This window comes from Mobula hypostoma, chromosome 11, assembly GCF_963921235.1.
Source record: "Mobula hypostoma chromosome 11, sMobHyp1.1, whole genome shotgun sequence".
In the NCBI taxonomy this organism is placed as follows: domain Eukaryota; kingdom Metazoa; phylum Chordata; class Chondrichthyes; order Myliobatiformes; family Myliobatidae; genus Mobula; species Mobula hypostoma.
This window is the reverse complement of record NC_086107.1, coordinates 39,677,331-39,693,318: the sequence shown is the minus strand read 5'-3', so window position 1 is coordinate 39,693,318 and position 15,988 is coordinate 39,677,331. Positions and strand designations below refer to the sequence as shown.

General features: G+C 38.7%; 2 protein-coding genes across 4 annotated transcripts in view; one reads left to right on the top strand and one right to left on the bottom strand.

Moving 5' to 3' along the window:
* The first annotated feature begins 292 nt into the window (after positions 1-292).
* Positions 293-9,864, top strand: akip1 (A kinase (PRKA) interacting protein 1). Of its 3 annotated transcripts, none has more exons than XM_063063176.1 (5): positions 293-420; positions 3,792-3,982; positions 5,092-5,172; positions 5,846-5,956; positions 6,766-9,863. In XM_063063176.1, the coding sequence occupies exons 2-5, from the start codon at positions 3,836-3,838 to the stop codon at positions 6,907-6,909; spliced, it is 483 nt and encodes a 160-aa protein (XP_062919246.1). In that variant the 5' UTR covers positions 293-420; positions 3,792-3,835; the 3' UTR covers positions 6,910-9,863. The 3 variants fall into 3 exon arrangements, with proteins under 3 accessions (XP_062919246.1, XP_062919248.1, XP_062919245.1); XM_063063178.1 differs by having other exon boundaries at positions 323-356; positions 6,766-9,864; XM_063063175.1 differs by lacking the exon at positions 293-420 and adding an exon at positions 488-622 and having other exon boundaries at positions 6,766-9,864.
* A 1,510-nt stretch (positions 9,865-11,374) lies between these two features.
* Positions 11,375-15,988, bottom strand: part of c11h11orf16 (chromosome 11 C11orf16 homolog) — a 42,749-nt gene continuing 38,135 nt past the window's right edge. The window contains exon 10 of the mRNA XM_063063174.1: positions 11,375-11,649. Coding sequence (XP_062919244.1) covers positions 11,572-11,649 — 78 coding nt within the window. The 3' untranslated portion in view covers positions 11,375-11,571. The remainder of the gene's footprint in view (positions 11,650-15,988) is intronic.

Here is a 15,988-nt window from a genome sequence, read left to right as displayed (position 1 = left end):
ACAAAGACTGACAAACAACTATCGTACACAATATTTTAAAAATAAACTAATGATACAAAGAACATGAATTTGTAGAGACCTTGAAAGTGAATCTGTAGGTTGGAGACTGAGTTCTGGTGAGTGACGTTATCCACTGATTTCTGAAATTAGTCAGATAATATTTTCTTAAATCACTCGAGATTTTAGTTGCTGTTGTATTTGAGGAATTAGTCTTTATGACCAGGAGACTTTAAGACAAAGGTCTGTTTTGATACTGAGCATGTGCACATCACTCCTGCTGCATTTCGGGAAATAAATTGTGATTGGCGTGAGTAGGAAGGGGCGGGTGTTCAGCGTCACGGGCAGGCCGTGGTCAGGTGGGTGCACTGGCGCGCTTCCTGGCATTGATGGATACTTGTGAATGGGACAGAGTGTAGCAAAGTAAGGCTGTGTCACATTGTTGCATTGGTTGTACAAACTGCGCGGCTCTGCCCCTCCCTGGGCGCTCTATCCCGGGGAAGCAACTAGACGTTGAGTCGTTCAAGCGTATCTTAAATACGTATTATAAACAGAACGGCGAATAGGAAGAAAAACGAAACTGGTACTAGTCAGCCGGTTATTATCGCCTATCCCCGCAGGCCAGGTCAATGTGATTTACTTTCTTACTTAAGATAAATGTTTGGTTAAAGTTGACGGCTCCTATTCATCTAGTCAGTTAACAGGCTACAACTGTCAGGGTGAGGGTGGTTTGATTATAGTAGTCAGTGTTGGCTGCGTGCCTGCACTGTTCATGTTGTAATCCCGGCAAATTTATTTTAAAAATGATTTTCTTTTTTGCGTTTAAGAAACCGTATCCACATTTTATTAACCAAAAGGTTCTTAACTCATTTTATTATTGGGCTCTGCACCAAACTGTATTCAATACAAATAATTATCAACGTCCTACTGATGTACTTCCAGAGTTATTCGGATAATATGGTTACGGAAATTGAAACAAGCTGAATTTTGTGTCTTGTTAAGCAGGCGAACTGAGAAAGTCGCCAGTAAAAACTGCGGAGACCAAATTAGGTGAATGTTGTAACAGAAGCATTCCCATTAACCCAGGGAGCGTCACCTGAGCTGAGGAATGACCCCGTCACATTCTGCTCTAACGGTTTGTGAAGCTCCTGCTGCACAGGAAATGCTGAATCATTAGGAAAGCAGATGTTGTGGAGGCTTGTGAAAAATGTTTTTCATATTAGAGTCCTGAAAGGGAGAATGAGGGCCCGTGCATAAGCGGGTGAGACAAAGCGTTTTCTGTCATTTAATAAGATCAGGGGTCTTCCAATCCTGGCCTCGACGGCATTTCCCTTTTCCTATCCTTATCGTTTGTCTCCCTTCTAGTTTAAACGTTCGTCAATCTCTACCTTGAATATATTGAGAGACTCCACCTCCAGTGTTCTCTGGGCGGGAATTCTGAGATGCACAGCTCAGTGACAGAAGTTCCTCCTCAGCTGTCTTGTGCAGGAAAGTAATGAATGAGGGAAAACAAGATTACATGGGAAAACTACACAGGCAGTGTTTTAGTTAAAAGAAAGTACGTCAACTAAATAGTCAAGAGTGCTTCAACAATCCATGCATATTATTCTGTGAGATTTCAGAATCACTCTATTGCCAGTATGTGAAAAATAAGAATTGATTGTGGTTTAGTGCCAAGTTTAAAACACAGGACAATACCATAACAGACAGCACAATGACAACCAACAATTTACAAGACAATAGTGCAAACAAGCATGAGCAATCCACAATGAGCACAGACGTCAATAATCATACTTGAATATGAACAGACTAAATACAGTAGTTGGCAAGGAGAACAGGAAAGGCCAGTTGATGGCTGTTGTGCAGTGTAGGGACAATTTGGTATTACATGAGTGAGCTTTGTTGAGAAGCAGGAAAGAAGCTTTGGCGATGACGTGTAGTCCTGGTGGTGATGGACCTGTAGCGTCCCCCTGATGGCAATTTGGTGAATGGGTGACTGATAAGGTGGGTGGGCACTGCAGTAATTTTTCCAGCTCTTTGCCCTGGCAATGAACAGGTCCTTTAATGGCTGATGGCCAATGATCTTCTCCACTGAGCAGACCATTCACTGCAACTTGGATCTGGAGAGTGAGGAAATGCCAGGAAACCAAATGGTGATAGAGGTGGTTTCAACACTCTCAATGATGGCTCAGTAAAAATTCATCAGGATACACCCTAAGATGTTAAGTTTCCTAAACTGACCTAGGAAGAACAATCTCTGCTGGGCTTTCCCGGTGATGAACGTAACATGCTTGTTCCATTTCAATGTGTTGGTAATGGTTCGTCCCCAGGAGTCTGACTCGACCACAGGAGTCGTCCGATCATTAATGTTCAAGGAGGGAGTTGTTGGCAGAAGTCAACCCTCATTACCACTGTCTTGATAGCATTAAGCTCCAGGTTGTTATGAGCACACCATGTCGCAAGATGGTCCAGTTCTCTTTGATAGCAGGTCACATCGTTATTGGAGATGAGACCAACGGCAGTTGTGCCATCCCCAGACTTTAGGATTTTAATGGATTTTTCTATGGAGGTACAGTCATTTGTATAAAGTGAGAACAGGAGGAGTAAAAGAATACAAGCTGGGGGAGAGCCTGTTCTTAATCACATTGGATCGGACAAGTAGGAGCCGAACCTTGCGTATTGTTTCTTTCCTGTCAGGAAGTTCGTAATCCATTGACAGATACTGTAGGGTACAGCTAACTGGGTTAGCTTGCTGTAGAGCTCCAAATAATTATGTTGAAGGTGGTGCTAAAACCCACAAACAAGATCCTCACCTAAGTATTGTGGAGTCCAAATGTTGAAGAACATAATTAAGACTAAATTCTTCACTACATTCTTCAACATTTGAGACTGGATAATGCTCCATTTGTGACATAGAGAGACTAAACATCCCTTCCCTGTGTTATTTCTGATTTATGTGTCTTTCCTACACTAGATAAAAAAACAGAAGCTGCAAACTGCATCATTTTTTAAAAATATGTTCTGTTTACTTTTCACAACTGTTCTATCATAATATTTTTAGATGTTGAAAGACCAAAAGGTTCAGAAGGACCTTTGTGTATTGTACATGAATCATTGAACGTTAACATGCAGGCACAGCAAGCAATTAAGAGAGGCAAATAGTCAGTTGGCCTTTATTGGGAAAGGAGTTGAGTTGAAGATATGCAGCTTCCATTGTATAACATTCTGGTGAATATGCCCTCCCTATCCAAGGAACATTTTTTTTTATATATGGTCAAAGAATTAAACCAGATTGATTCCATGTCTTACGAGAAATCAAGCAGATTGAGCCTAAACTTTTGTGTTTGGAAGGAGTTCAATCACCTCTCATTACAGAATTTTTCCACATCTTAATTGGGTGGGTGTAGGTTTGATATTTCCTTTTGCTGGGATATCTAGACCAGGATCTCCATCTCAAGGAATTGGTGAGGAGATGTCTTCATCCTAGGGTAATTAATCTGTGGAATTCTAGTAAGTCCATGATACATTCATTACATAGAGGTCTTTGGATGTCAGGGAAACGGGATTATGGCAGAAATGTGGCATTGAGGTAAGCTATTACGCATAATCAAATTGCACGGAGGAGCAGACACCAGTGGTCCACTCTTTATTATCTCTGTTACACAGAATTGTCTAAGGACCGGAAGTACTCCACAGTTATATAAATTGTAAGAGATTGGTACATCTTGTGGAAAATGATTTGACAAAGCGATGGGAAGTGTGGAAGTAGTTGTTAATGTCTTTTTGTCTGGCAGAATCAAGTTTAAGCAATTTCTACTTCTCTGAGGATTACTTCAGCATGGAACACGACACCTGCCAACTCCAAAGTGCTCTGAGGCGATCATCACGGCTTGGGCAAGAAGTTCTCCAACGTGCTCAGAGGAGAGTTCATTGGTCATTTGATAGATCAGGGAGAAGTGCAGAGTCGTCCATTCAGACAGATGAGGTAAAAGTGCAATTCTTCCGAAGCAACTGTTGAGTTCTTGCATATAATTTTAAAATGTCATTACTAACCAAACTAAAATTATAAGAGAAAATATCTGATCTGTCATTTCCAGCAGGAGTTGAGATGAAAAGATGGAATAAAATGTGTGTTTTTAACTCTGAATTCAACAGAGGCAGATGAGGATGGGGACATCTTCAGCAGCATGAGATGGAATTTGTGGAAGTAGCATAATCACAAATCTTAACATTAAGGTGAAACGAGATGGGGTGTGAGGAACAACATAACTTTCAATAAAGTGGTGGAAAATTGTTTTGTTTCCTGGAAAATAGATTTTGTGTTAAAGAACAGTATCATATGAATGAAATAGTTCATTTGGAAAAAATAATGAAAATATTTCGGGCACAGAAGGACCAGTATGAACCATATTTGAAATATTCTGTAATTATAGAAAAATTGTTTAAAACCAATGAAAATAACTTCATGATAAGTAAAGAATTGACAGCTTGGAAATAGATTGGTCAACCAAATTATTTGTTGATGTATATCGTTCATGTGAGATTTAATCCTAAACCTAAACTGTCTGCTCTGTTTTCTTAACATTTTATTGGGCAAAATGAACATGCATTCTGCTTCAGACACCAGCTCAGCCCCTCTATCCTATAGTGTCCTATGATCCAGCCAACTTGCATTTTAGCTGCTTATTAAGGAATGAGAATTTTACTGCGTAATCTTAACTATTTAGAACAGACATGAAGCTGGCTGTAAAATAGCACCCTTAAAGTTCATTTCTCAGATTAAGGAGTGATATTCCAAAAGGATTGCCACTGGGACCACTGATTCTGATTCCTAGATTTGTATCTAGGAACCAGAAGGAAAGCAGAAAACAATGCAATTGAGAATGTGATAATTCAAAAGCAATAATGCAACCAGATATAGAAGATAAATGTATAATTGGGTTTATAACTCAATTGTTATAAACTTTTATTAATTGTTTAGAAAAGTATTAAGTAACACTTTAACAGGAAGAAAAAGTCCTTGGAAAATCTGTCAGCACCTCTAACTATCAGTAAATAGAACCCACTGTGATTCTGATACTGTCTCTTTGTCAGGGTGAAACAGAGTGCCCTGACATCGATGAAGCCTTTGCTTCTCTTCTGCATTGCATGGCTTATACCACAAGGCACTGTAAGGTAAGCTGTAATGATCTTTGTTTTTCTTCACTGCATTTCCAGACATTTTTGCAATCTGTAAAAGTATTGAGATGCAGAGAGTATAGCTTGAAGATCACAATTAGTTATTGGTTAAAATAACAAGCTCATATTTAGGGTTAAAATACTAATTGGTGCATATGAATCGCAAAGGCCACGTGATTTGTGAAGCATTAGGATATGTTTGTTACAGTTGAAGTAGAAATGGCTTTCCCCTCTTTTTTTAAAGAAAAAAGTAAGGATGTAAGTCTGAAACCTGCAGAGGTTGGACGATAAAATATAGCAGCATCAGAGAAACACTGCTTGTAGAACATTGGGAGTGTTTAGGAAACGAAAAAGCGATAATAAAGCTTAGACTAAGAAGCATCATTTATAAATCAGGATATTTTAGTTACGATTCAAGCATGAAAATAGCCAGTGCCTTTGTGAAGTTAAACTGCAATTGTGCACTTTCTGTGTAGAGGTGGTGAACTTTAGACATGCTCTAAATATATTCTTTGTCAATTTTTATTGAAAGCTTCAAATTCCTAATGCTTTGACTAGTGTTGTAAGTATTAGTCAAATGAACTAATGACCAATTGGAGGAAATGAAACCAAGTGAAGTCTAAATCAATGTAATTAAAATTATAATAAACCTGTAACATTTAATTTGCAGCATTATTATGAAGGTGTACCAATATGTCAAAGAGATGAAATGGAGGAAAATCATATCCAACGCTACCACAGAGATCTGAAATGTCACAAATGTTCACACCACAAAGTTCCTGTAAGTGTGTTACCCGAGTAGAGATCTGGAATGACCGCAGGTTGTGGAGCAATTACAATGCAGTTTCAAAGTGAACCTACACTAGTTCTTGGCTCAGTTTTAATAAAGAAAATGTTAAAAGGACAAATGCAATTGTTGGTAATTTGAAATCAAAATGTAAGTTTTGAAAGTATGCAGCTCAGACAACACAGGAAAGAGAAAGACAAATTGCAAATACAATTTGAGATCCTGGCAAATTTCCTGCAGAAAATGTTACTTGCCCTGAACTTTGAGTCACTTGCTCTGAACCCAGTGTTTTGTTTTATATTTGTTCTCCTGGTTTTTAGACAAGTAGTTGAACAAATATAAACTATTTAAATTTCAAGTGCAATTACATTTGTTTTAACAGGAACTAGATCTTAGAGTACACTTAAGTACCCCAGGTCTAGATATAGCCAATTACCCAGAATCTCAGCTGCACATTTTTGATGTCTCAGGTGGTAAGCAAATTCTGAAACCTCTAATATTGTGGCCAGGAGCTGTAAGATCATTAAGAGGTACTGAAGGACTCCTTGTCATGTCTTCAAAATTCAAATAAATATTAAAGACCCAGGAAAGAAACCAAACTCCAGTTTGAAGTTCTCACTGCAAAATTTCTGGTCCCTCAGGAACAGAAGGCTTGTGTGCAAGCTGGCAGAAGATCCTGTTATAGCAGTTGACCTGGCAAACTAAGTATGAAAAGTATCTTTAGCAAAAGGTATGTTTTGTTTTAAGACAAACTAATTTAGCATGATCCATTAATGACAGTTCTCTTTTTATTTTAATTACAGCTTAAAAGTAATGACAAGGTTCACATTCAAGTGGCCCCAGGTTCATATGCAGTGACAGGAAAATCAAGATCGTCTCTCAGAGAACAGACACGAGTCATACACTTGGGACCAGATCAAACCGTAGAGCTCATTTTTAATGTATGAACTGTAAGGAGTACGGGATTGCAAAAGTAATGTACCCCCAATAGCTCTTTTTCAGGGGAAGTTTGTACTTTCTGTATCAGTGCAATGGTTCTCAGGCACATCTTATTAAAATGCCATTTCCTTATGGACAGTTGCAAATTCTGAAGTAACTATTTCTGAAATGCCATGATGCCTAATACACTTGAATACAATAAGTTTAAAACAACTGAGTCATATTCTTTTGGAATTATTTTTATATGTAACAAATTTTATAGAGCATGAGTACAAATCTAATGTATGCATAAATAAATAGGTTAATTTCTAATGTGCTTTATTAAAGTGTCTAACTAAATCCATTATCAGTTCAATATGATAAACAGTAAAATCTAGTAGCATTAGATCTTGGAAAGTTTCATAATAAATGATCCCTGAATAATCTTTCTGCCTCTACATTCCATTGAAAGAATCCATTTTAATATTGCTACTTCAAACATTTAACTCATTAAAAAAAAATCAATATTAGTCTTTATAAAATGGGATTAAAATGTAACGCATTCTTGAAAGGTTAATTTATATATCTGCGAATTGACCAGGCTACAATTCAAATAGAAGATTATTGATCTTACAGCAGCCACAATGCAAGGCCACACGGTTTCATCTGAAATGGACAAACTGTTACCCGTTGGCTCACAAAGACACAGGAGGTCAAAGGCTCAGATTAGGAACAGTAATCAGAAGTTTGATCAGAGAGGTAGCTTTTAAGCCAATACAGAAGAAGAGATTGATGAGTATGGAGGACCAATGCGACAACATGGCCCTCAGATTTTTAAAGAGCTGTTCTGAAGGTTTACAAACTGATGGTTGGGGTAGCTGCAGGGAGATCAAACTGCAATATTAAAACATAAGGAAATGGCAAATAGAAGGTGGAACTCAAAGATGGACATGACAGAATGAGTTGATGGAACTTGAGGAAGACTGGGGCTCTGCAACTCACCATTTGACAGAGTGGTTGAGGCAAAAACATTCATTTTGAAAGATACTTACAATAATATATGATGTGCTAACTCCTCAACAATATAGGCTAAGAAATAGATTAATTGCAGTGACTTGGCTGCATGAACAAGAGAGGCTAAATACTGGAACCCTGTGCATTAACTCCGTAAAATTTAGTGAGACCTATCCTGAGAAGGAAGAGGAAGGAGGAGAAACTTGCATTTACATTGTACCTTTCATGTTTCTTTCAGATCTTAAATGTACTTCATTGGCAATAAAGTTGAATATTCGTCACAGTTGTAACGTAGGAAATGTGGTAGTTCCCCCAAACAATATTGAGGATATAATTATCATAGATTTAATTGTTTTGAGATGTAAAAAGACAGCAGTGGCTCTATTTTCCTCCCTTCAAAATGGTGCTAGAGAGCCTTCCGAAAACATCAGAAAGAAGGTACCTCTGACAATGTAGCACTCAGTATTACATTAGAGTATCAGCCTAGTTTTTTTATGCTGAAGACTTCAAATTAGGGCTGAAGGTTAGAATCTGTTGACTTTGATGAAGAGAGGTACCAGTTGAGCTATGATTTTTTTTAAAAAAGTGCAAAAGTCACTTTAGTTATTAAAAGAACTAATGTTTATGTGGATTAAATTATCTGTATTAAATGCTACTTGCAAATGTGAATGGAATCTTGATGTTGACTATTTCAAACACAGCTGATATAATTGAAACATGACAGCTGGACTTCAAGAACAAAAACACTTTTGTGATTAATTGGCTGATTTCCATCTTAAATGCATCTAGTAAGTAGGCTATAATATGAAAATACAGTAATCCTCACTGTTACATGGCTCATTTGAGTGGGGCTGTCATTCAAATAAAAACATCTCAATTTTTAAAAATATATTCAAAGGAATGGGGGACATTTTAAGTTTTGCAGGAGTAATCCCATTTGATCCTGGAATACTTGTTATTGTTTCATACCAAAAGCATTACAACAACCTCCAACTGGGGCTAGCCAATAAGGACAGCAACAAGAGTAAATATTATCTCAGGCATTTAAAAAGGGGGAAAGAATTAATAGAAAAAAAGTAGTAACAGATTAAAAAGTATATATACATATATATTTTAAAACTACTATTATATGTATACATTTTGGCGCAATAAAGCAGATGCCTCAGTCGAATTTTTGTGGAAACAATCAAGAAGGTATAATAAAACTACCATTTAACTGAGTAACAAATTACATATTTAAATTACAGAACAAATTCTAATACTACCACAGTACTATAAAACTGTATTAAATTCCTAATTGTTATCAACAAATTAATTTATCCAGTGTACGCTGCTGTGTTTTTTCTTTTGATTGACTGCAAATGAACAAAATCAGTGCAGATACCTAATCCAGATAATGGACTGCCATCATACAATGCTTTCAACAATTGTATCCTCCAAATCTTAATTTACATTGTAGCATTCAAAATTATTGTAGACACCTTTAAGTTCTTCGTAGTTCCTAACTTGTTGAAGTAGTGAAATCATTTCATTTTCACTTCAGCTTTATCTAGCATCTCTTAGCCTGAATGCGCAAAACAGTTCTGAATTGTCTTATTGCTTATTTCTCACCAACTGTCAGTAACAAAAAACACTGCTTTTTGAATGCAAATGCATGCAACTGATGCTACGTAAAAATTGTTCACACTAAGCATGGTGTAATGTCCAATAGCGTCCAATGTGTCTGACATTGGTTAGAAATTGTTCAGCAACAGTCCCTTCCCCCAGTTAAATGGCAAAGTGTCCCAAATAAACAAAGGGAATCCAGGCTATTTTCTCAGTTAGTTTTGCTCTTTAAGATTTGTCCCAAATAAGCGGCTGGCTGGATGCCTCAATTTACTGATAGCCCAATCAACCAGAATCCACAATTCATACATTATATATGTGTATAATGCCTATACAAAGTATTCACCCCCCTTGGAAATTTTCATGTTTTATTGTTTTACAACATTGAATCACAGTGATTTTAATTTGACTTTTTTGACGCTGATCAACAGAAAAAGACTTTTGTGTTAAAGTGAAAACAGATCTCTAAAAAGTGACCTAAGTTAATTAGAAATATAAAACACATGATAATTGATTGCACAAGTATTCACTCCCCTTTTATATGACACACCAAATCATTACTGGTGCAGCCACTGGTTTCAGGAGTCACATAACTAGTTAAATGGAGATCTGCTTTTGGAGATCTGTGTGCATTCAAAATGTTTCAACTGAATTTAGTAAATGTACACCTGTATCTGGAAAGTTCAACTGCTGATGAGACAGTACGCTGGCAGAAACTACACCATGAAGATACAAATACACTCCAAGCAACTCCATGAAAAAGGTATTAAAAAGCACAAGTCAGAAAATGGATACAAACAAATAAACAAGTCACTGAATATCCCTTGGAGTACAGTTAAGTCAATCATCAAGAAATGGAAAGAATATGGCACAGCTGTAAATCTGCCTAGAGCAGGTCATCCTCAAAAACTGAGTGACCATGCAAGAAGGGGACTAGTGAGAGAGGCCAGCAAGAAACCTATAACAACTGTGGAGGAGTTACTAGCTTTAGTGGCTGAGAGGAGAGACTGCACACACAATAACCGTTGCCTGGGAGCTTCACCAGTCACAGCTTTATGGGAGAATGGCAAAGAGAAAGCCACTGTGGAAAAAACTCACATGAAATCTCAGCTAGAGTTTGCCAGAAGGCATGTGGGAGACTCTGAAGTCAGCTGGAAGAAGGTTCCATGGTCTGATGAAACCAAAATTGAACTTTTTGGCTATCAGACTGAACACTATGTTCAGCGTAAGGCAAACACAGCACATCATCAAAAACACACCATCCCTACCGTGAAGCACGGTGGTGGCTGCATAATGCTGTGGGGATGCTTCACTGTAGCAGGTCTTGAAAGGCTTGTAAAAGTAGAGGGTAAAATGAATACAGCAAAATACAGGGAAATCATGGAGGAAAACCTGATGCAGTCTGCAAGGGAACTGTGACTTCGGAGGAGATTTGTTGTCTAGAAAGACAATGACCTCAAGCATAAAACCAAAGCTACACAGGGATGGCTTAAAAACAACAAAGTTAATGTCCTGAAGTGGCCAAGTCAGAGACCAGCCCTCAATCCAAATGAAATTTGTGGCCATTCACTCACGATCCCCATGCAAGCTGACAGAGCCTGAGCAGTTTTGTAAGGAAGAACGGAGAAAAACTGCAGTGTACAGATGTGGAAAGCTGATAGAGATCTATCCACACAGACTCAAGGCTGTAATTGCTACCAAAGGTGTATCTACTAAATACTGACTTGAAGGGGGTGAATACTTCTGCAATCAATTATTTTGTGTTTGATAATTGTAATTAATTTAGATCACTTTGTAGAAACTTGTTTTCACTTAGATACAAAAGAGCCTTTTTCTGTTGATCAGTGTCAAAAAAACAAATTAAATCCACTGTGATTCAATGTAAAACAACAAAACATGAAAACTTCCAAGGGGGGTGAATTATTTTTTACAGGCACTATAGATATACACACTCACTAAATGTAAGCTAAATTTACAAAGCTGCCAAATGCATAGATTGAACCTGCTTAATTTCCTTCTAAAATGGTGAAACCTGCCTCCTTTGATGCATTTTTTTGGAATGTCTCTTGTTCTTAGGTCAGCTTTTCTGCTTCGCTGAACTTTTCTGCCACCATTTTATTGTGTTGCTCCACTCGTTTTCTTCTCGCTTCCTAAAACATGAAGAATGAGAAGGGGTTTTTTTAAACACACACACACACAGAGTTGTTCACCAGCCAGATAAAAACGTATGGCTGGATAATGTTATGCCAAATCAATTGAGTATCTGTTTCATACAATCTAGCTGTACAGAGACAGGGTCAAAATATCTTTATCATTTTGCTGGCAGATCAAAAGAGAATTGCTATCAATAAGTTTCTTGTGTGTCTATGTGTTCCTATCTACACTTGGAGTACAAAATATAAATGTTTTAATTAATGTCAGATGAATTTATTTATTTACTTATTGACAAACCCTGCAAGAGGTACATCAGTCTGCAGCTCCTTACACTCTGCATTAGGGGCTCGATGACCTATGGATTATTCAGGAGAATAAGGAGTTGTTCGATAGGACCTGCAGGGAGGCCATCACATCTAAGCTGCAGGAGGAAGGTAGCTAGGCGACTTTCAGGAGAGGGAGTGGGGATAGACAGATAGTGCACAGCACCCCGGGGCCATATCCTTTAATAACAAGTAACCACTTTGAATACTGCTCTGGGGACAACATAACGAGGGTAAAACCACAGCAATCAGCTCTCTGACACTGAGTCTGGCTCTAGGCTCAAAAGGGAGGGGGCGAGAGAAGGTGGTGGTGATGGGAGATTCAATAGTTAGGTGTAAGTATCTAAGTTGCTTACCAGCTACTAGGGTCATGGGCATCTCAGATCGAGTCCATAGTATTCCCAAGGGGGAGGGATAGTAGCCAGAATTCATGGTACAAATTGGTACCCACAACATGTCTAGGAAAAGCAATAAGGTCCTGAAGAGCAAATAAAGGGAACTAGGAAGGAAGCTAAAAGGCAAGACCTTCAGGGAGTAATCTCTGGATTGCTCTCTGAGGCACGTGCCAGTGAGGATAAGAATAGGATAATTTGGCAGATGAGTGAGTGGCTGGGGAATTGGTGCAGGGGACAGTGTTTCAGATTACTGGATTACTGGGATCTCTTCTGGGAGAGATAAGACCTGTATAAAAGGAATAGGTTACACCCAGACTCCAGAGGGACCAATATCCTTGCAGGTAGGTTTGCTAGAGCATTTGGGAAGAGTTTAAATTAGGTTGGTAGTGGGATGGAAATCAGAGTGATAGGTCGAATGATAGAGACGTTAGTGTAAAGATAGATATAATGTGTAGAGAAACCATGAGGAAGGATAGGTAGTGGATAGGGCATAAATACTTTCAGTTGGATGGGTTGAAATGTGTTTACCTTAATGCAATAAGTATCAGAGACATGGCTGATGAGCCTGGAGTATGGATCAGTACTTGAAACTATAATGTTGTGGCCATTTACAGAGACTTGTTCTGAGATCTGTATGTTTGAAAGGGAGGTAAAAAAGAGATGGGGGGGTGCTGCATTGCTAATCAGGCACAGTATCGGAGCTGAAAAAGGGAAGATGTCATGGAGGGAGTGTATACTGGGTCAGTGTAGGTAGGAAGCAATCACTCTGCTGCGAGTTTTCTATACCATTCCCCACCTCCCCAACAATTGCCACTGGGACACTGAGCAGCAGGTAAGTTGGCAGATTTTAGAAAGGTGCAAAATAACAAGATTATTATCTTGGGGGAGTTCAATTTCCCCAATATTGACTGGCATCTCCATATATGGGGTAGAATTTATTGGGTTTGTCCAGGAAGGATTCCTGACACAGTATGTGGCAGGCCAACTAGAGGGGAGGCCATATTGGATCTAGTACTAGGCAATGAACCTGGTCAGGTGACAGACCTTATTGTGGGCAAGCATTTCAGATAGTTATTGTAAATCACCAACTTTTAGCATAGCACGGACAAGGACATGTGCAGATGATTGGAAAAGTATTTTACTGGGGGATGTCTTGTCATTTCTAATTAATTGAAGTGACAACTCACACTCGTTCAATCATATTTTATGTATTTCTGCACAAGAAAAACAGTTCAGCCCCTGTCACCAAACTGCTCTGAGGTTACAGCTCAAATTTGCCAATTTTGATACAGATACTGATCCAAAAGAAACTTTGTGCATATCTGAATCCAATTATTTGCATATTTAGTTTAAAGTTCAAAGTAAATGTATTATCAAAGTACATATATATCACCATATACCACCCCGAAATTCATTTTCTTGTGGGCATACTCAGTAAATCCAAGAACCAGAATAAAATAAATGAAATACTGCAACAATGTGCAAAAGACAAAAAAACTGTGCAAAAAAATAATAATAAAGCAATAAATATCAAGAAAATGAAATAAAGAGTTCTTGAAAGTGATTCCATAGGTCATGGGAACCATCAGTGATGGGGCAAGTGCAGTTGAATGAAGTTAACCAATAAATACCAATCATATGACATTTCAGGTGTTATTTCAGGGAAGCTCATACAATCTATGCGATTAAAGGCCAATAGTACTTGAGATTTAGTAAAATAACTGTCCAATAGCTAGTGTGTCTTAAAATCCTTTGTTTATATCCTTGTCTTAGTATGCCTGGTGATCTTGGGATCCAGGGTTGAACAGGGTCCATACAAAGGGGAGTTTGGTTCTCAAGGACCACATTCAGCTTGCACAACTAAATATCTGCACACTGTCTCTGTCAGCACATCATTTTAACCTTTGTTTTGCCACATTTTCAACAGGACAATTGCGATGGTATAGGGCAGGAACTTGGGAGCATAAATTGGGATCAAGACTTCTCAGGGAAATGCACTGCAGAAATATGGAGGCTGTTTAAGGGTTACTTGCATGAGTTTCTGGATAGGTCTGTGCCACTGAGATAGGGAAAGGGTGTTAGGGTGAAGGAACCATGGCTGACAAGAGAGGTGGAACATTTAGACAAGAGGAAGAAGGAAGCATACTTAATGTTTAAGAAGCAGCAATTGGCAGGGCTCTTCAAAATTACAAAGTAGCTGAGAAGAAGCTGAAGAGGGGACTTAGGAGAACTAGAAGGGGACATGAGAAGGCCTGGGTGTGTAGGATTAAGGAAAGCTCCAATGTATCCTACACATACACGAAGAACAGGAGGATGACCAGAGTCAGTGATAAAGAGGGAAAGGTGCCTAGAGGCGGTGGAAGTAGTGCAAGTCCTTAATGAGTACTTTATTCACTAAGGAGGGAGAAGGACCTAGATGGATATGATGTCCGCCAATGTACTGGAGCATGTAGGGGTTAAGAAAGAGGCAGTGTTAGAGCTACCGAAAAGCATTAGGATAGATACATTTCCAGGGTCAGATGAGATATACCCTAGGCTACTTTAGAAAGTGATGAAGAGATTGCTGGGAAGCTGACAATGATCCCTGGCCACAGAAGTGGAGCCAGAGGACTGGAGAAGGGCAAGTGTTGTTCTGTTGTTTAGGAAAGGAAATAGGGATAATCCTGAGAATTATAGATCACTAAGTCTTTCATCAATAGTGCGAAAATATTGGAGAGGGTTTTAAGGACAGAATTTAAGAGCATTTGGAGAAGCATAATCTTATTAGGGATAATGTGGCTTTATGAAGGGCAGGCCTGTGTCTCACGAGCCTAATTGAGTTTCTCGAGGAGGTGGCAAAACAACTTGATGAAGGTAGAGCAGTGGATATGGTGTATATGGATTTTAGTAAGGCATTTGTAAAGGTTCCCTATTGTAGGTAAATCCAGAAAGTCATGAGGCATGTGATTAATGGGGACTTGGTGTGTGGGTTTGCAGAATTGCTTTGCCCACAGAAGGCAGAGTGTAGTGTTAGACAGACAGTATTCTGTCTGGAAGTTGGCAACTAGTGATGTTCTGCAGGGATCCCTTTGTGATTTTTATAAATGACTTGGATGAGGAAGTGGAGGGGTGGGTTAGTGAGTTTGCAGATGACAAAACTTGTAGGTGTTATGGATAATGTAGATGGTTGCCGTAGATTACAGCAGAGTTGGGCAGATGGAGTTCAATCCAGAAAACTGTGAGGAGATACATTCAGGAAGATTGAACTATAATGAAGAATACAAGGTCACTTGGCAGGATTCTCAGCAGTGAGGAGGAACTGAGGCATCTTGGTGTCCAAATCCACAGATACCTCAAAGATGCCATGCAAGTTGATATGGTGGTTAGAAGGCATAGAGTTTGCCAGTTTTCATTAGTCTGGGGATTGAGTTCAAGAGCCACAAGTTTATGTTGTAGCTCTATAAAAATCTGGTTAGACCACACTTGGAGCACTGTGTTCAGGTCTGGTTGCCTCATTATAGGAAGGCTGTGGAAACTTACAGAGGGGGTTCAGAGGACATTTATTAAAATGCTGCCTGCATTAGAAGACACGTCTTATGATGAGAGATTGAACAAGCTGGGGCTTTTCTCTTTGGAAG